The following is a 19,951-nucleotide window of genomic DNA, read 5'->3' as shown; positions in this document are numbered from 1 at the left end:
CCCTGATTGGGCTTGTTGCTCACTTGGGTCAAAAGAAATGTTCTTGATGGTCAGGCATCTCCTGGATTGCTTGTGGCCTGCCAGATTGCTTTTCATGAATAGGCAGGAATGGTTAAACTATTTACTAGATGTTAGTTATTATTAACTCACTGCTGACAATGTAATCTTTAATGTCATACTGAATTAACCATACCTCTGATCCTTTTTTCCCTAAATTCAGATCTGAGATCCCCTTTAATGCCTTTCTTGGGATCGAATTCCACAGTCTTTGACCCTAAACAGGAATCTGGTGCAATATAGACCTCTACTCCTCTCTGAATATGAGCATCCACAGCTTTTGATACAATTACGTGCTTTTCCCAGGTCTCGTTCCAGCCAGCCTGTTTTGCTTTTTTGTTCTTCCTCTGAGCGTGTGGGGGGGCAGCGTCAAAGCTTGTAACTCTTAAGAAAGATTACCTTGAGTATTATGGATTCCATTCATTGCTCCCATTATTTTTTGTCCTTGTAATAAGAATCATTTTTTAAAATGCATTTAGTAAGGAATGCATGCACTGGCATGCTACATTGACAAAATCAAAGAGTCTAGGACCTTGTATGTTTTTAGAATTTGTTAGAGGTCAGAATCTCACTGGTTTCCCTTACAGATTCCCACAGCTGCCAACAAGAAAAATGCTGAAAGACAGAGCTTATCTACAGAATATTGCACCAGAGGATACTTGAACAGCGCATTGTACACCTAATTTTAAAAAGTGTAGAACTACACATGCAGTGAACACTAAAAAGTACTTTGAGATGGTCAGCAGTTACACAGATATATGTCAACTTGAATTAATATTTCATATGGATTGAATGAGTAGATCTGAAGTCATATCCTTGAATAATCTGAAGTTGTACATTTGAAGGTTACTGAGTTATATCCCGCCCTGTTTTACTGCTGTTGAACCCTCCGGGTGTGTAGGAACAGGTTGCACCTGCAGTGCTTTTGTGTGTACCAGGTACTTTACACTCCTGCATTATCAGTGGAGTGTCTGGATCCTGGCAGCACAGTGGGTGGCAACGAATAATTGTCTGAAAATTCAAGATAGGCATCTCTGGTTCTTTTCATTACCAGAGTCTCTCTGTAAGCTTGTGAATGGTTATTAAAGGTGTGAAATGAGAGTCAGCAAAATCTAATTCGGTTGTTACAGCTAAAGGTAGAGGGTTAATAGTTTCCAAACAGTAATGAAAGGGGATATTAATAGTGACTGCAGATTTCAAGAATTACCAAGGCAGCTCTAAACATTTAAATAAAACCATATTATTTTGACTATAAATGAAAAATGTTAGAGAAAAGTCTTGATTTTGTTAATACATGTATTATCAAAACTTTTATTTGTTTTAGATGAGAAGATTGTGGAAAAAATCCGAGCTTTACAAATGAAAGCTGAAGACTATGATGTTGTTAAGGTGATTGGAAGAGGGGCTTTTGGAGAAGTGCAGCTGGTAAGAATGCAGTGTTTTAATGATTAGACAGATTTACAGCTTTAGCCAAAACCTTCCCCAGTCTTGCATGCTTTATATCTAAAAATGCATTGTTATAAGGAATAAGTGTTACTTTCATTTTATTGTGAGGTAATTTCTGTGCATAGTAAACAGTGCATCCACGTATAAAACATGATTGATTGGAAGGGAAGGATTTGGGAAACCATTTTTATCCTTTGATCAAAATGAAAAAGGCAGTTCATGGCAATTCTAATTTATTTTTTTTTTCGCCATAAGTATCACTGTATAACAATACCTGAAACCTTCCTCTCAAAGAGCAAGCAACAAAAAAATTTGTTTTGCTCTTATAATTGTGATGCTTGCATTGTGTTTAACTGATATATGACTCATTTGAGTTTGGTTTCTTTAAAGACACTTAACGTTGTCTACTCAACATATTACCCTATATAATATCTAATGTAAGAATGGGATTACTTTAGAATTTCTCTGCAATATAAATTTAAATTTTAAAGAAAAAAGCAATCAAAATACAAAAAGTAACTTAGTGTGTCATGCATAGCCTGCTTTTCATTTAATTTTGATTTTTCCTAGACTTCCATGTCATACATGCTGTGTGATAAATAGCACAAAAATGTGAGCATATGTAAAAGATGGATTGACATGTCAGTTTTGAAATAAGCTGTGGATGTAAGCACCAAACAGAATCTGAGAATACAAACACCAGAGACAAGTTATAATGAGCTAACAGATAACTGCACCAGCAGATGCATGATAATTTTCTGTGTAAGCATTTTTAGAGGAAGAGAGATGTAAAACAACTCGATGGAAAGGGGAGCAACTGATCTGCAGCAATTGAAGCTTATTATCTTGTTGCCACAAAGTAACAAAAATTACCCTGTTGCTTGTGCCTTTTGACATGGAACTGCCATTTTAGTGTTCTGTGCTAATTTTGCACTAGGAAGGTGGGAAAGTCATATTGTCTTGTAAAGCAGTTTTGGAAAATACAAAGATGTTCTGGAGTTTTGTTGAAGAATTTGGCGAGATCTTAGCTTTGAAGTGCTTGTAGGAGGTACACAGTATGTAATAGCAATAAATTCATTATCCATTTATAAAATTTTTTGTATTTTCCATCTTAGTATTGGTGAAATTTGTTGGAACTGGGAAGAAAGCCCTGCAAGTAGCCTAATGCTGTTTGCATGACTCATGAGTAATTTGCAAGTTTAGATGTTATTCATGTGACAGTTAACAATTTAATCCACAATTTTTATTCATTTAGGTTGTTTTTTAAAGCAACTTCATCCAAGTGTGGCAACATGTGAATGTAGCTTCCTCTTCTCTATTACATAAAAATGTGGCTCCCTCTTCCTTACGTTGAGAAGGGGCTGCTGCAGGGAGCTTTGTAAGAAAGCACTCTACTCTCTGTCATTTCATTGACAGTCACGTCAAATGGTTTGTTTTAAAATCTTATCTTAGACATTTTTATCATCATATATATCCACTTACAGTAGCTAACAGAGATATTCCTTTTTCATGAACTTGCATGGGAAGTCAGTGAAGAATCAAGTTGTAAAGAGCAGTGCCTTGTGCATTTGGGGGCGGGGGGGGGCGCAGAAGATGAAAAAGGAGATCCCAATAACAGAAGTCATGTGCATTTTTTGGGTATCACACTGATATATTTGCTGGAAGCATCCAAGAGAACTGTATTTTTAATGTGCTTCAAAAATCAAAATACATTGGTTTTATGTGTATTTCTAAGAACTTAATAGTTTTTCATAATATTGTTTTCTTTTTAACATTCCATTTCAAAAATAATTTATTAATTTGTCCTGGCTTAGAATGGAGGCTTTTTTCTTAATTCACTGTGTCATGCACAATTTAAATTCTAAACTAGAGATGATTTTTGATGATTTTTCACAGTGTATGTGCTGCAGTTAGGTAGTTTGAGGGATATGAAGACAAACTTCTCATTTGTCTCAGCATTATAGTGTGATGGTAAAATGCATTGTCACTTGGTCATATAATGATGGGGTTTTGGGTTTTTTAATTCTTTAAATAAGCCCTTCAAGCCCCAAAATAAAAAAAAAACAAAACCACAACTAAGAATACTTGGTACTGGAAGGGAGCTTCTGTATGTCATATGGACCTCTTCTGTACTTAATGCCAATTTAAAAGAACACTTTTTGTGGAATGTGGAAATCGTAATGTTATGCAGTCTTACAGCTGAAAAACAGTGGGTTAAAAAATACAGCTGTAAAACTGAACTAATATTAGCTGGTGATCAGGGCATACATACCTAGATTTTTTGCCTCACAAGGTATGATACAAGTTTAAACTATTGAGCTAAGCTATATCTATTTCTACTCCATTCAAAATGTTAACACCACAGTTGCAGGTGACGGATTTGTTGCAATCAAAATATTTTGCAATACATTCTGTGATCAAAATAGAAATTTGCTTCAGTGGGGGCTTAATGCAGAAAGAACCATAAATAAAACATGATTAAGTACATGAGTTAAATTTATGAATGTCATGTTATCAGTGTATGCTGTTATGCATAAATACTTGTAGCACAAATATTTGTAATAGTTAAATGTAACAAGCCAAAACCGAGTATGTTAATATACAGCATAAAATAGTCTGCTGTGATGTCCTTCATTTAATTTTGTTTCCCCCAAGCTTTCTGCCCCAGTAGAGCATATTCTTGTGAAGGAAGTGGTGTGGAGACATCAGCTTTCCAGACTCTAGCAAGAAGGAAAACACTCTACTGTTGTATCTTATAGCTAGATTTTTTAGAAAAGCCTCATTTCCCCGCCCCCCTTCTTCTCCCCAGAAAACTAAAAAATACTCTCCAGTAAAGAGAGATCAGATGCCTCTGATATGAGCATCTGGCTTGGGTGGAAAAACAATTTCCTTGTAGCTCCAGAAGTATTAAGCTTTACTCTTGAGTTCTGGCCTCTGGCTTTGCTGGGTCTGTGGTGGGAAAGCTAAGAAGGTAATTACCAGCTGCAGATCACTCCTTTTCTTATGCAGTGCCTTGAATAAAAGTGACTGGTGTCTAGGGCAGACAGAAAAATTGAATTATGGTGCTTAATATGTTATTTGTGGTTTATGCAGAAACAGCAATTTATGAAAGCACATCTTGACTACCTGTTGTTTGTTTTCACTTGAGGAAAAATCATCTTGATTTGAAATTGAAACATATCCTTAGTTCCTTCTCCCAGTTCTAATCACAAAGTAAACATTGCGGTGATGCAGCGGACTGACTTATTTATGCACTGAAATAGAAAACTAAAGCAAGGCTAAGTCTTCCTTGTATTTGCATAGTAAAGGATGGTCTGGCTGATTGTCTTTACTATATGATTTTTTAGCATTGCAAGCCAGTGGTTGTCATGGCCCATGTAAACAGATGCTGGTTTAACTTTTTCCATTAAGTGCTTTATTAGGTTTAGTTCCACAGCCACTGCTGGTGTACACTTCCTTAGTAATACAAAAAAAAAAGCAGTCATGGTCTGCTACCTGAAAATTTGTCTGAACATGAATTTTGGTACCCTATCTGTAGTAATTTCTTATGGCTGTATTAAGTATTTTAGGATATTTGTGATTATTTCAAACCTTAGAGCTCATTTCAGAGCTCCACTCTAAGATCTTAATTTTCTTTTATGATAAAAGAGATGGTACCATTATCAATATTACGTGCTCAAACTGATAACTTCAAGTGGATATGTTATTTTCTTTGCCTACAGACTGTCTTCCAACATGAAATTATGGATGCATTTTGTGTGCACTTGTTTCTTGAAAGTCTTAGACAGATGAAGCAGAGTAGAGGGAAATTCTTATTTCTTAATGCATTTTCCTAAGTTAAACGAGGCCGTGTTACTCAGTGCTGAAGGCACGAAGGGATTTTCCTGCCTATTTTGAGAGTTACTGTGGTGAGCTGCAGTTTAAATTTGGCAGTTCATTTAAACGGTTGGAAGAAATTGAAACATCATGACAGTTTAATACATGAATAATCTGCTATATGAGTCTCTATATATATGTACAGATACAGCTCTGGGTAAAGAGCACAGTGGTTAGCAGCTAAATAGGCTGTCTCCAGCGGCCCGGCCATGGTGGTGATAAAAGGGGCAATAGCACCAGTAGGTCTCTCCACCTGTAAGGTATGCCAAGACACACTCAGTCTTTGGATGTGCCAGTAAGCTAGTTGTTGCGTTATTTCCTTGATTTTTGTAAAGAGAATGAAGCTATCTTGAAATTTCTTCAAGAAATAATTTAGCCAACTAGTGACCTGTTGGCACTACCTCAGAAAGGTTCACAGACTATGATTTCGGGTCCCTCTGGTTTACTTCGCTTCTCCTATGCATGAGCTTGCTTCAGGCTGTGCTGACTTTCCGAGAATTTCCCCTCCCCCCACCCCCCCACCCCCCCAAAGTAGTGGGAGACAATTATTCTTGTAAATGAAGGCAGCTATGCGAACCACACCCGGGCAAGAGTACACAATGATTTTAGGAACTGTAAACAAATAAATACATCACAGAACTTTCATGAACTTTCACAGAAAATGCATCTTCAATTAAACAATATCTTTTTGAGGTTGCTGGTCTTTGTGCATCTTCTAGTTTTAAGAACAATTACAAAAGCTCTACTTTTTGGAGTATACCATAAATATGGATATATGGAGTGGTGTACCAAGTCTTTGTAAATAATCCCATGTGAGATTAGTAAATGGGAAGGAGATAATTTCCAGAATCCTTTCTTAGGACATCTTCACTAGCTGGTTGATTGTTAACATCTTAGAATATACATGCTTGTAGAATTGTTAATGCATGTAGAGAACATGTTTCTGATTTGGTGTTTGGTTGGAGGTTTTTTGATCTACCTATACAGAAGGTTGTTGGTTAGTGTTAAACTATCCAAGGTACTAATCCTAAAACTTTTGTACCTGTATCTTGAGAGCAAAAAGCCCCAATTTCAAGAACAGCAAGTTCATAAATAATCCTGTTTATGTTCGTGTTCTCACCCTTTCCGAGATTTACACATGCACCTGATACTTGATCTGTTTCTGGAGATCATTCCTGTTGCCTTCACCAACATTAACGTGTTCAGTTTCTCAGGAGCAGCAGGCTGATGCTCCCAGGTTTATAGATCAAATAGGTGCCTCTGAAGCTTTGTACTGCAGATGTAATGGACCTGAAACATTTACAGGTATTCAGGAAAAGAGGCTATTAAACATTCTTTCAAATAGCATAATTAAACGAGGTTGGAAGATACGGGTTTTTTACTAAATGCGAGGGTTTTAAATGCTCCAGAAAATTGTAACCATTTAGGTCTGATTTCACAAATTAGTCCACTGAATTTTTTATTTTAATGTGAAGAAAAAAATGCGGAAACTTAAGATGCAGTTAATTTCTTTTTTTCTGCTGACTCGGACATAGCTGAATACTTCTGACTTTGATTTCTGCAAGGAACACTCAAGAATGGTAAAAGCTGATCCTTTCGTAGTTGTTTCATAAAGTGGCATAAATCTAACATTTCATTAACAGAATAATGAATTTACAGTCTGTACTTTAAGGATTTTGTTTCATGCCCATATTCAGATAAAGTTTTCAAAAATATTTCAAGATTTTGTCATAAAAGTTTTAAATTCAGTTTCTCAACAAGTTTTATGTTATTAATTTTACACCATTTTTTTTTAAAGGGAGTTTAAGAACTACTTAAGAAATAGCAGTCTTTTTTTGTGACAAATAAAAATTGGTAGGAGCTGAAGTGAACTGCTTGCAGAATTTCTAATGTGAATGAATGCAACAGATAGATGGTGTTCAGAATAAAAAAATATAAGCAGAGTTGCACTTTATTTCTCCTTACACATCAGAACTTTTGAAGGGGGAATAGGCAAGCATTTCTTTTCTCTTCTGTGAACAGATTTATTTATTTATTTATTTAAAGTGTTCAGGGTGATTTGAAATAGATGCATTCACTCAGAAATTTTTAAGAGCAACACTCCAGTTCTGTAGAGAAGGATGGTACTTCTGTCATTCTGAGGTTTGGGTTTGGCTGGTTTTGTTCGGGGGTTTTTGAGTTTGGTTTTTCATTTTTTTTTTAAATCAGTTTCAATTTGAGTAAGCAGACTACTCCACTCAGCTCTCAGTTTTATGCTCATAGCCATAGTTAGGAAGAACATAATGCTTTTATCCATGCTTCTTCAATAAAACAGCTATCTCCTAAGAGGTCCCACAGCCCTGAGGCATGGCCACCTCTTGGCCCTGCAGCTCTTCATCCGGGGTTGTAGCAGCAGCTGCAGCAGTTGGCCAGTCTCTAGCATACCTTCCTTCATTTGGCATTCTTGTTGCACCCCTGCTATGGTTTTTTGGAGCAGCTGTTAGATTTTTCTTTCCAGGTTTGGAAGTTACCAAATCTTTACTGTGCAGAAAGCATGGTAGGTGAAGACCTATAGGCATTGCATCACAGAAGGCAGTTAGTACAGGAGAAGTACACTATGCCAATATTCAATTTTTTTAGAAGGCATTTTAAAAAAGTTATTTTTCTTCTTTCTCAATCAATAGGTTCGCCATAAAATGACACAGAAGGTTTATGCAATGAAGCTACTTAGTAAATTTGAAATGATCAAGAGATCAGATTCAGCCTTTTTCTGGGAAGAAAGAGATATCATGGCCTTCGCCAACAGTCCATGGGTGGTTCAGGTAATGAAGATGTGTAAAATAATAATAATAAACCTGGTTTTGAATTTACATCTAAACTCAAATAATGGTTTACGTTGATATTTTATTTCTTAAAAATACATATTTGCAGTAATTTCACTGAGTTTTGTGGATTTGGCTGTATTAGAAAGTAGATTAATTTACGTTTTAGTCACTACAAATGCATCATAAACCAGAATTAAACAGATATTTTTTTTAATAATAGGGAGGTTATTTTTCCAACTAAGAAAAATGCTGTATGGAAATACAAAACCAAATGTCAACATTATTTCTAGTCTTTCCTTTACGATATAGTCAGTTGATCAGTGCTTTAAGTAGTTACTGTCTTTTCAGCTGTGATTTGGTAGGTGGATGAGTGTATACTTCTGGTCTCCTGCAAGACAGGAGGTTGTAGCAGTCATTTGCTTGAAACTATCTTCTGTTTAGTGCTCAGTTATCACGTCACAGCTCAGAAGTAATATCCAAGTAATGCAGAGTTGCCTTCTTCAGCTGGTTGTGAACACAGTTGCTTGCAGCTGTCTCTCAACATGCATTATCATCACATTTGTAATATGAATTATGCCTTTGGGAAAAATTAGTACTCAATATTGCAATTTGTTATAACTGGTAAATTACACGAATTAATAAAATGAGTAGTGAAAGCATATGCTTGGAGAAATAGTACTTGATTTTGTTTAATAATTAATACATTTAAATGCTTTCACATATGTTGACATGCTTCTGTATATTTAAATAAGTAAAGAATGGCCTTAAGCTTTCCATGTATTCTTCATAACGCTTTACCTCATACATGCAAAAAATGTTTTACAAGGGTTTTTTGTTTAGATGTTTTGCTTTTATGAACGTATTCTGTGTTCTTGCCTATATTCAGCAGAAACAACCAAATAGATGAATTTTTATTTAGTTCTTTGTTTTTGTTGTAATGACAGTAGTTGTCTGGAGTTATTTTTGTTTTTCACGTGCAGTTGGAAGTAATAAGAAATGTATGACGCTCAATTTTTAAAGGGAAGTGTAGCAAGCATGATATAAACGTGTGTGTGCATTTGTAAATAGCAAATTAGTCAAAGTGTAGTTGCAATTGTGCCTTCTATGATGGAATGTATTAATGTGATGTATTTAGAGAATGTAGTCCAGTGGGATAGAATATTGAAGTGATTTTAAGAAAATGTATGTCCTGTTCTGAGCTAGAAACTGGGACAGATCGCACTGCTGCTCTGTGCCTTCTTTTTTATGTGGAAAAACAAGTGAAACCATAGCCCTAGATAATTTTTAAAAGAAAAATTAAATCCCTTGGAGGCAATAACAAAAGTAGTGTATAATGGCATAGTATTGTTATTTATTATTATGTTGTATTAATATCTTTACATGTAAGAATACAGAGACTATTTTGAATTTTAATTTAGATTTTAATGACTAAATGCATTATATTGTATACTGTATATACTACTATCCATTTGTGAAAAAAAAACAACAAAACAAACAAAAAACCAGTGCTATATGTATGTATTAATATCTGTATTTATAATACAGGTCTTCTGACACCAATATACAATTAATTTTAGTCTAAAGTTCGTATCTCCTTAATAACATTCTGGCCTTTCATGGTTCCTCATCCTTCACAAACTCGCTGTTTTTGATGTCTTCCCTTCACGCATCCTTTTTCTCAGTTGCCTTTAAATTTTGTCTGGGTAGCTTAAAGATTTGAATCATTTTAGTGTTTAATGTAAAGGAGCAGTATTCCCACAGCAGTAAGGTGTGAGACCTGAAAATACATTTTAAATGTATTTTAATGCATGCTGAAATACATTTTAAAGAAACTAAACTTAGTTTCACTGTCATGCCTGTAGGAAACATACTAGCTGCAACCTATACCAGACTGTTACTTCATTGTAAAAAAAAAAAAAGTTCCTGAAGGCAACTATAATACAATACAAAGAAATTATTCTTTTCTTTCTTGTTTCAATATACGTGTTCATTTAGCACAAAATTAGTGGTGATAAGTGTTTTTGTAAATATGTGCAGAAATAGGGAGATTTATAATATACAAAATTAGGAACAGTCTAAGATGCTCTTCACGATCAAGCTATTTTCAAATGAATGCATGATGCTCCCTTTCTCAGATTTGGAATGTTGCATTTTGACTCAGTGATACTTTTTAATGCCAAGAAACACGTGTACACAGAAGCTTATACAACTGAAGTAATCAGGAAATATTTTTTGCTTGCTTAATGGAAATGAGATTTTAAAGTTCAGTAAATTTCAAGGTACTGTCATAATCAATAGAAAATGTAGGTTATCTGAATATAAAAAATGAAGTTACTTTACATCAGTCTTGAAAACATGCTCAGGTCTCAAGTTTAATGAAGGTTCAAGATAAAGGGCTTTATTCTTTTTCCTAGTTGTCTCTGAAAAGTAATTGCACTTTTTCTTTTCCTTTCTTTTAATCTTGCAGCTATTTTGTGCCTTTCAAGATGACAAATACTTGTACATGGTAATGGAATACATGCCAGGTGGAGATCTTGTAAACCTTATGAGCAATTACGATGTGCCTGAGAAATGGGCCAAGTTCTATACAGCCGAAGTTGTTCTTGCACTTGATGCAATTCACTCCATGGGCTTGATACACAGAGATGTGAAGCCTGACAATATGCTTTTAGATAAATATGGGCATCTGAAGCTGGCAGATTTTGGCACTTGCATGAAAATGGATGAAGTAAGTATGCAGCTGAATAATTTATCATCTATGAAACTGTAATTCTAAGGTTATTTTCTTACGAATTATAATACCCAAAGGAATATTCATCAAATGGCCCACTTGGTTAGAAAGCTGTTCCTTGTTTCCTAATTTTAAATAAAAGGGCACTTGAAATAGAGTAACATTTTCTATAAGAAACTGTTCTAGCACACGGAAGAAGGTTGTAAACTTACTTTCTGTTATTTTTGAAAGCATACGTGTTTATGAATTTGAGATTCATCTTTTTGCCAAATGTCTGAAAAGCTTATGAGACAACTCCTAGTTTCAACATTAGTAACCTTGGAACAGTTCATAAACTGAAATTTTTCTGTAAATTAAATTATTTTGTAGGCAAGATACAGTCCCTTTATTTTTTTTATTTTTTTTTCCACTGTGTCTAATCGTTCTCATAGCATCCTCTAGTGGTCGTTAAAATGAGGTCACAGTAACGCAGCGGTGGCATGTGATATATTGATTAAAATTTGTCAGGTATTTGTCAAGGTGTCACACATTTTAATTGTCCAGATTTTAGATGTACAGCCAAATATAGTTTTCTAATGAGATTGTATAAGAGTATTTTTAAGAGATGTAATACTTTATATTATTAAAGGAGACTTAAAAGTGAAGCTACCATTTGTAGTATGCAGTTCTAAAATCTTTCATGACAAAGTTATGCTGTAATTTACACAATATATTCTTCCTGTTAAAAATTACAACAGATTCTAAAAAAACTGTGTATGAATCTGTGTGATGATTTGCTTGGCCTTTGAAAGGTTTCTGTATTAACATTGTCAAGGATGATCTTTTTAAGCTTTTTTGCTTTAATGTGCAATTTTTTTTTCCTCCCCCCTGTATTGTTTAGGCAGTGCTTGGTATGGTCTCGGCAGTCTACTTGATTTGCATTTGCATAATTAATTTAATGTCTCCTCAGCTGTATCTAGAAGTACTGTCTCTGGTTAGGGTTTGTTTGAGTTTTTTGGTTTTTTTCTTTCCTGTGACAATATATTAACTTCATTGAACAACTACTGCTGTTTACTGAGCTTCAGTAGTATAGTATTGCTGAAAAAGTAGTTGTTCTAAAGGCAGTTTACCTTTACTTTGATTTACTTGCCTGTATTTTAGGGGACAGCATTTACTTTAACTGAAAAAATCAAAAGTATTAGTTGATCTCTTAATTTAGTCCTTAAAAAATTAACCTTGGTTTTACACAAATGGATTGTAGGCCTTAAAGGAGTCTGTTGTTCATCATAAAAGACAATAAAAAGGCATCAAAAAGTTCATAATACAAATCTACCAAAAAAGTGATCCTTTACCCTATTTTAGGGAACCCAGAAATGGTGAACCTAAGCCTTTTTTTTCTTTTTCATTGTTGTTTTTAAAAGAATGGAATCCTAAGCTGTGGTTGATCATATTATCAGTGTGAGAAGTGCATGCATGTTTCTTATGGAGAGTTACAGTGAGCTCCAGTTTGGACTGGGCATCATCAATGAACTAGTGATCTCCTGAAGAAGTTAATTTTTTAACAGATTACATGTTAGGTTCTTCATGTTCCTCAGACTCAGTGGAATGGCAAATATTTTTAATACAGGAAGCTTTAGAAGTTGAGAGGTTCTGGATTCTCTCCAAATCTCATGCTATTTCTTACAAAACATGAACACATCCCAGCTGTGTAAATATAATATTGGTGCTGGCAGGATGATTTCTAGAAAATATATGCTTAGCCAATACTTATTTATTTTTTCTGGTTTGAATTCTTGTAGCAGTTGTGCACATTAGCATCTTCCTTGTGTTTGTTGAGAGCCCAGGAAAAATTATGCTGCAATTTGCTGAGTGACTTTCTTGATCTTTGCTATGAAGTTGAATTCAGTGTCCTCTTAAGCCTTGCAGGCCAGTCCAGACACTTGCAGCACAATTCCTCTTTACCAGTATGTGAAAAGAATTGTTAAGTGCTTGAGTGGTCTTTTCCAACGTAAAAGGAGCTGACCTGTTCATATAACTCAGTTGTGATAGTTTTGGGGTTTGTGGTTGGTGGTTTTTTTATTATTATTTTTTGCTTTTTTTAAAAATCTGCAACAAGGTGAGTATTTCTATAATTGAATAAAGAATGGAGCAGGCCCTAAAGGTTTAGTAGGAATTGTGGTTCCCATTTGGTATTTAGGTATGATAAGGTAGCCCAGGGCAGGTTTTACCAGACCGTAACCTTCAGGTTTGCTGCAAGAAGCTAGACTGTAGTTAGCTTCAGTAGGTATTGTTATCAGCAACTCCTAGTGTTGCCCGGCTGAGCACATAATGCTGTCTTGTGCTAACTGAGCCTTTAGAAGAGCACAGGTTTAGAGGTGACCTGTTGAAAAAAGACAGGAGTAAAAGAAGAGGTGTTTACCATTTGGGATTATTACCTCAGCTCAGGCAGCTCAGCTGGGAGAAAGAGCGTGTTCCTCTTTTTAGAACTCAGCTTCTCATTGAAGCTTGTCCAAGACACTGCTGGATCCTTCTTGCATCAGTTCATTGTCTGCAGCATGCGGCGCAAGCCTGGGTGCAGTGTTGACACCTGTCTGAGCTATCCTGATGTTCCTACACAAGCAGTCTCCAGCTCTTGTTTACTGAAGAGAACTTAATGAGGGAGTGAAAGCCTGATTCTCAGCCTTGGTTCAAGACAGCAAGTGATTCAGGTCTGATGGAAATCCTGAGGATGAAAACTGAACTGTTTTGTGTTCAGCAATATAGTAATTCTCTAGGACACACTACAGCCTCACCACCAGGTTGTCATAAGCTGTAGAGAACATGCTGTGTCTCCTGCACAGCCTTTTTTAAAATTCTGCACTGCACATCTCTCACATAGATGCAGGAGATGAGTTCCAAGATCCACCTTGATCTTTTGAGGTGATGAGAAAATTCTCAGATAAAAAACACTGGCCTGAGATCCCCAAAAGGAGGCTTTGTCTGAGAACTGCTATAGTAAATATGCTACTCGGGCATAAAAGAGAGGCTTAGTGTTTGAAACACAGGAGCAACACTTTGTCCAAACAGTACCCTTTAGATCTCTTCAAATGCTGAAGTACAGAAGGCAGAAGTCATCGTGCAGAATGTAGGAACTGTCACGATTCCACGTACTACACCGAGAGGGCTTCCCTGGTTACTTGGTTTTCATGCCAGTGATCATGGAAGCTAGTCCGCCTGTGGTATGAAGAGTATCCGGTGCTTAAAAAATATGTGCAGAGCAACACCCAAGTTCTTTGAAAGAAAAAGGGTATGAATGAGAGGAACAGAAATCCGGGAATACTGTATTCAGGTGAAAATGAACCAACCTTCCCCAGGGACATGGTAGAATCCCTGCTACTGGAGGTTTTCAAGATGCAGTTGGACGGGGTGATAGTAGGCTACCTTTCCCGTGACCAGTTGGGCCAGATGATCTTTTACGGTCCCTTCCAACCCAGGCTGTTCTGTGACTCTGTGAGTGCATTTTTGGTTTTGTTCCTGAGATGGAAGGTAGAGAGTTCTATGGGCAGTAATTACAACCAAATCCATGTGCTTCAGAGAGATACAGCCCATTGAAAACTGATGTTAGCATGCAGGGCCTTTTTAACTGTAGAAATATTTTTTTGTTTTACTGCTCAATTCTTTGACATCTTGTCTGAAAACTTAAGGTGTTGTTACCTGGAGTTCTTTAGCATCTGTAATGTCAATGGAAAGAACTTTTTTTGTTGCTACATACCAGCCATCAGACTTGGGTAGGGCTGGATTTTTTTTTGGCACAACCTCTGCTTTGTTTGCATAAGACTTCAGCAAATGTCAACATGTATAACCTATTAAAAAGTGTTCTTGTTTTGTTGTATTAATTATAGAGGAATGGGAGATGGAGTGCTATTAAGTGGTTAGGTGTCAAGGTGATGAGACTGTGACTGAAGCTGCAATCTTCAAAGAAATCCTTCAGAACTGTTTCAGTGACTTGTTTTTAAAGAAGCTTCTTTCCCAGGGAGGGATTCAGGTACTTTCAGCCCGTCTTCACTGAGTGAAGAATTGGACTTTCCCTTGTTGTAATTTTGCATTTGGATAGGAAGAGATAGACATGCACCGGCGTTGGAGGCCACCAAGATGCCACAGTCCTACGAGATCAGCAGAATCACATGAGCCTAGAGCAATTCCTTCTGTGTTCAAAGTAAAAGAGAGGCTTAAGTTTCAGAGAAGACCTGTAGGTTTGTACACAGAGTGCTGTTACAAGCAGAATATTCAAATAATGATTCCTGCCATGTGCCAGATCCATTTTTGAACGTTCTCAGCTTCAGATTTCTGGAGCCTTTGGGTCTTAGTTTATTTCCCGGTGTTAAAATGTGTTCATCTGTATTCTTCTTTGTCCAAGGAATGCACTCTTCTGAAAAGAGTTAACTTCATTTTCTTATTCCAGGATGATAAAGCTGCGTACTGTCTGGTTAATAGTATAGAAAGCAGAAGTTAACCTCCTCTTCATTCTGGAACTGAGAAGTTAAATCTTCTTTTAGGTTTCAGCTTCAGCGTGGAGTTGTAGAAGATGATAGGCATTTGCCAGGAGGACGTTTGAAGTACTCCTTAGGTCTCTGCAGTATTTAGTCATCACTTTAGTTTTTGCTTGCCAGTTTGATGACTTTCCAGGATTCTGGTGTAGTACATAAATAAAAGCTTTTGGCAGTTCATATTATGTGTGAAAAGAAACATTGTAATTTGGTGTCTAATTTTTACATGTCAATACAATTCCCAAAGCAGAATGTTTCTCTTCTTTTCTTTAAATATGAATTTTGACTTCAGTTATTTCTACTAATATTCTGTGTTAATACTCAGAATTGGTATCTATTGCCATTCATTCCGATGGCAAAATGCACAAAGAATTGTCAGATGATTTAAAGATTTCAGGTTGAGAGGCAGAATAAAGATGAGTGTATTTTTGTTACTTCTCTGACTTCATCCAGGATTTCATCTCATTCATCCATCTGGTCTCCCTGGAACAAATGCAGTGAATTTGATTAAAGGAAACAAGGCTTCTAAGTCTGAACCAGCATGCTGGCAGATCTGACGATGCTTCTGCGTCATTTAGCCCCTGCATTTTTAGTCTCTGTGTGAAGCAAAGAGGATGAAGCATTCTATTAATAAAACTGTGTTAATATGTTAATAAAAATTACTTTTTTTAAAAAAAAAGCTTTGCTATTCTTAAAAAAAAAACTTTTTCCCCCCCCATATCTTCTAATAAAAACAAAGGTGTGACTATAAAAATTACCTATAACTTGATTTATTCTCTGAATTAAATTAAAAATGTTATGTATCTACTATGTAGAGCCTAGAACCCATAGCTTATAAAAATTATTTGGAAGTTTGTCCCTGAATTCAGTGAGATAAGGAGCAGTCTGATACGGTGTGTAGCTTCATATTGAAACCACTACTAAAAATAATAAAATTGGTCAATTTTTGAAAGATGTGATCAAGAAAACCTGCGATAGAGTAGGCAGAGGGAGAGCACATTACCAGGAATTGTCATTTCAATCCATATTGCTTCTGGAGTAAAAAGTCTTTCAAACACCAAAAAATATTTTTGGCTATATTTTTTATGTTTTTCTGGTTGCTAAGAGACAAATAATTTAAAGACTCAGAGGTATTTTAATTGAGCTATTTGAATTCTTACTGTTGCACAGACAGGTATGGTGCGCTGTGATACAGCTGTGGGAACCCCCGACTACATATCGCCTGAAGTTCTGAAATCTCAAGGGGGTGATGGTTATTATGGACGGGAATGTGACTGGTGGTCTGTAGGAGTTTTCCTTTTTGAGATGCTAGTTGGTAAGTAGCAATTTCTTCTGCTAATGAGATTATTGTCGAGTCTTTATTGTGCCTTTAGCTGTACTTTGCTGCAAGGGGACTGGTCGTACCTCACTATCTAACAGCTTCTGACTTTTGTCTGATGCTGTTGCTTCATTCTTGTTCTCTTTGCTCTCTGTCACTCTTACACCGCAACAGCTGTTTGCGTGCTTGTTCAGTGATTAGTTCCCTGACTCAGTTCAGCTTAAAACTAATTCTTAGAATAGTTTTAACCAGGGTCAGCTACCAGCTACCTCACCATCTCATGAACATTTGTGCCACCTCAGGAGCAGTACTGAGTTTTCACGGATGCAGAGATGGGAAAGGAATGGGAAGGGCAGGACTGCCCTTTTTCTCTTCCTTTTTTTCTTCTTTCTTCCTTTTGTGTCTGTCTGTCATCCTCCCCCCCCCCCCCCCCCCTTTTTTTTTTTTTTCTGCCCAGCACTAGCAATGACTTCTGTTAGGTCAGAATGACTATGGAAGTATGGCCTGATTCTTTCTTTTATGTTTGAGTCAGGATTTTCCAGTAAAATATACTGGACTGCTATGGCAACGAACATAGAATATAATCTGTTAAGAAGATGAGTCATCTGCGTCTTAAACTACAGTAAGGATCAGTGTTATAGTCTGGAGAAGGATGGAATTGAGCATATAATTATTAAAAATCCAATTCAGCATGTTCTGGGAATACTGCAGATGTGATGTTTCTGGTATCCTGAGCCAGGAAAGATATTTGGATATATGATGATATTACAATCACTGTGTCTTTCAGAATTAAGGAATTTTGACTTAGAAAAAACATGGTTCATAATAAATAGTCTCTCATAAACAAATTTAGTAGTAAATAAAATTCTTCAGTGACTAAAATATTGGACATCACTGTACAGAATGTTTTCTCTGAACCTCCTCCCCCTGTCCCCCTTGTATCTGGCGGAGGATTCTCCCCTTTTTATGCTTCTAATGAGAACATTTTTTAAAGTGAAATCTTATTTAATTTCTCCACTTCCCACATGTTGGGAAAAAAACACACCGTATCTGGTTTTGTTTGTGTTTACATATCAGGTTCTGCCTGTTGTCCTCTAAAGCGTTATACTTCAAAGAAAGCATGGAAAGCATCCTGTTGTTCTGATTTCAGTAAAGATGCAGTGAAAACAATACTGCTTTTTGTTGTGTGCTAAACTAAAAGCTAAAATGTTTGTCACAGGATGAATCCTAACATTAGTTCAGTCACTTAGGTTAGTTTTGAGGTGGTGTCTAACTCAAAGCTATTTTTGAGACTGAAGACAATTGAGAAGGGGAAGGTGTGGAAGGAGAGAAGCAGCACCTAATATCAGTGCTCCCCCCCTCAAAGGTACCGGCATGGTAACCTAATGAATCTACTAAAATTCTAGAAGTTTTAATTCAAGCTTGTGTGTACTAATTTCTTATTTTGCCATGAAATGACAGAAAGAGGCTAAAGGTAGGATTGTTGCATTTATATTTTATTTGAAAGCTGAATGGGTTTTGTCTGTTGTTCTGTTCATACATTTTTTCATGTACCGAGCTTTTCAAATTTTCAGTATCTTTTTGGAAGCATGCGATCAGCATGCTGACTGCCCTGCCAGTGATCCCCGCCTGCATGCAGCACACCAGGATGGAGGAAAGAGCACCTTCTCTATTAAACCTGTGAATTAGTTGTGAGAAAAGATTTATGTAAAAGATGCACCATTCTGATTACTGAGCTGAACCATTTGTAACATACATTATTTTGAACACTGCATTCCAATTTTACTGTTTGGGGGGGGGGGGAGTTAAATAAAAGGCTACTTTAGGTAAAACTGCTTGTAGACTTTTCTTTATACCTTTTGTCTTTTTCAAAAAACTCACGTGACTTGAACATGACTCAAAATTACAGCTAATTTACTATTTTATTTTCAGGTGATACTCCTTTTTATGCAGACTCACTAGTAGGAACATACAGTAAAATTATGGATCATAAGAACTCATTACATTTCCCGGATGACGTGGAAATCTCTAAGCATGCAAAGAACCTTATCTGTGCCTTTTTAACTGATAGGTAAATGCATGTATTATTCTGGTACTGTTTTTATTTTGGGGTGGTATTAGCACATGCACATTGTAAAAATTAATTCCTTCCATTAGTTCTCTTAATCTCTGTTCAAATCTCTCCTGCAAAATGTCTTGCTCTCTAGTTTTTCTTTTGGGGTGTTTTTTCCAGGTATTGTATTTTATTTCTATGCACAATTCTGACAGCTCTTGTTAACAACACAGTTTGTGCCAGACAGATCCTTCCAATTGCAGTATATAATACAGTAACAAATCTCTGAGACTGAAAGTAATTTGTAGCTCCGAGGCAGGGACCGAGTTGTGCTCAAGTGTCTAAACAGGTGTTACTTAAAACAATGAAAGCAAATACTTTTATGACAATAAACATGTATTTACTGAGTTAGTTTAAGCTTTCTTAGAATGTTAGAACTGTTTTTCATTTATTTTGTTGGATTAATTGACAAATACAGCTAACAAACCAGCAAGGATATTGTTTTGGCTATAAATAGATCCTAGAGGTCTCCCTTTGTGGAACTGAGCCTTAACCTAAACACTTACATTTTCTTTAGTTCCCGAAAGCAGAGGCCATTCTCAATTGCTTTGATTTAAAAGAAGAATGCTGTAGGTGCATAGTTAACTCTAGATCGATGATGCCTTCTTAGCTTTCCTGTGGTCACCTGAATTTGGCTACAACACAACATCTAGCTTTTATAGAATGAGGGATTAGGGGGAAAAAAATTGCCTTATTATGGTTTTTGCATTCAAAGAGAGATTGTTTGCTCTGTTGCGCAGGATTGTGGTGACACAGGAAGGATGTGCTTTAACAGTGTTTTTCACTTATAGTAGCTGAAGGGTAGAGAGAAAATGTGAGTAGAATTTAATAATCTAAATGCAGTGAGGTGTACTTCCACTACGTGTGTCCGTCTTCCTGTTTATGTTTAATATAGTGCTTGAGCAATTCAATTGAAACAGATCCCTTCTTTCCATATGCATCATCACTGCTGAAGCACTTAAAGAACAAGTATCGACCCTATCATTTATTAGTACTTTTACATGCATTGTTTTTATATCCTGTTCTTGTAGACAGTTTTAAAGAGAGATTTTTCTAGTCAAACTAAAGGTTTCTTGTTTCACTTAAGATGTACTTTACTGC

The 19,951-nt window shown here is 36.2% G+C and overlaps 1 protein-coding gene across 3 annotated transcripts in view; it reads left to right on the top strand.

The window, feature by feature from the left end:
* The window catches only part of ROCK2 (Rho associated coiled-coil containing protein kinase 2), a 123,186-nt gene that overhangs the window by 65,668 nt on the left and 37,567 nt on the right, over nt 1-19,951 (top strand). For all 3 annotated transcript variants that reach the window (XM_080390643.1, XM_080390642.1, XM_080390644.1), the window contains exons 3-7: nt 1,382-1,482; nt 8,043-8,180; nt 10,651-10,911; nt 16,590-16,734; nt 18,670-18,808. In XM_080390643.1, coding sequence (XP_080246769.1) covers nt 1,382-1,482; nt 8,043-8,180; nt 10,651-10,911; nt 16,590-16,734; nt 18,670-18,808 — 784 coding nt within the window. The remainder of the gene's footprint in view (nt 1-1,381; nt 1,483-8,042; nt 8,181-10,650; nt 10,912-16,589; nt 16,735-18,669; nt 18,809-19,951) is intronic.

Source organism: Falco punctatus (assembly GCF_963210335.1).
Source record: "Falco punctatus genome assembly, chromosome: 5".
In the NCBI taxonomy this organism is placed as follows: domain Eukaryota; kingdom Metazoa; phylum Chordata; class Aves; order Falconiformes; family Falconidae; genus Falco; species Falco punctatus.
This window is presented reverse-complemented; position numbering and strand designations above follow the sequence as displayed.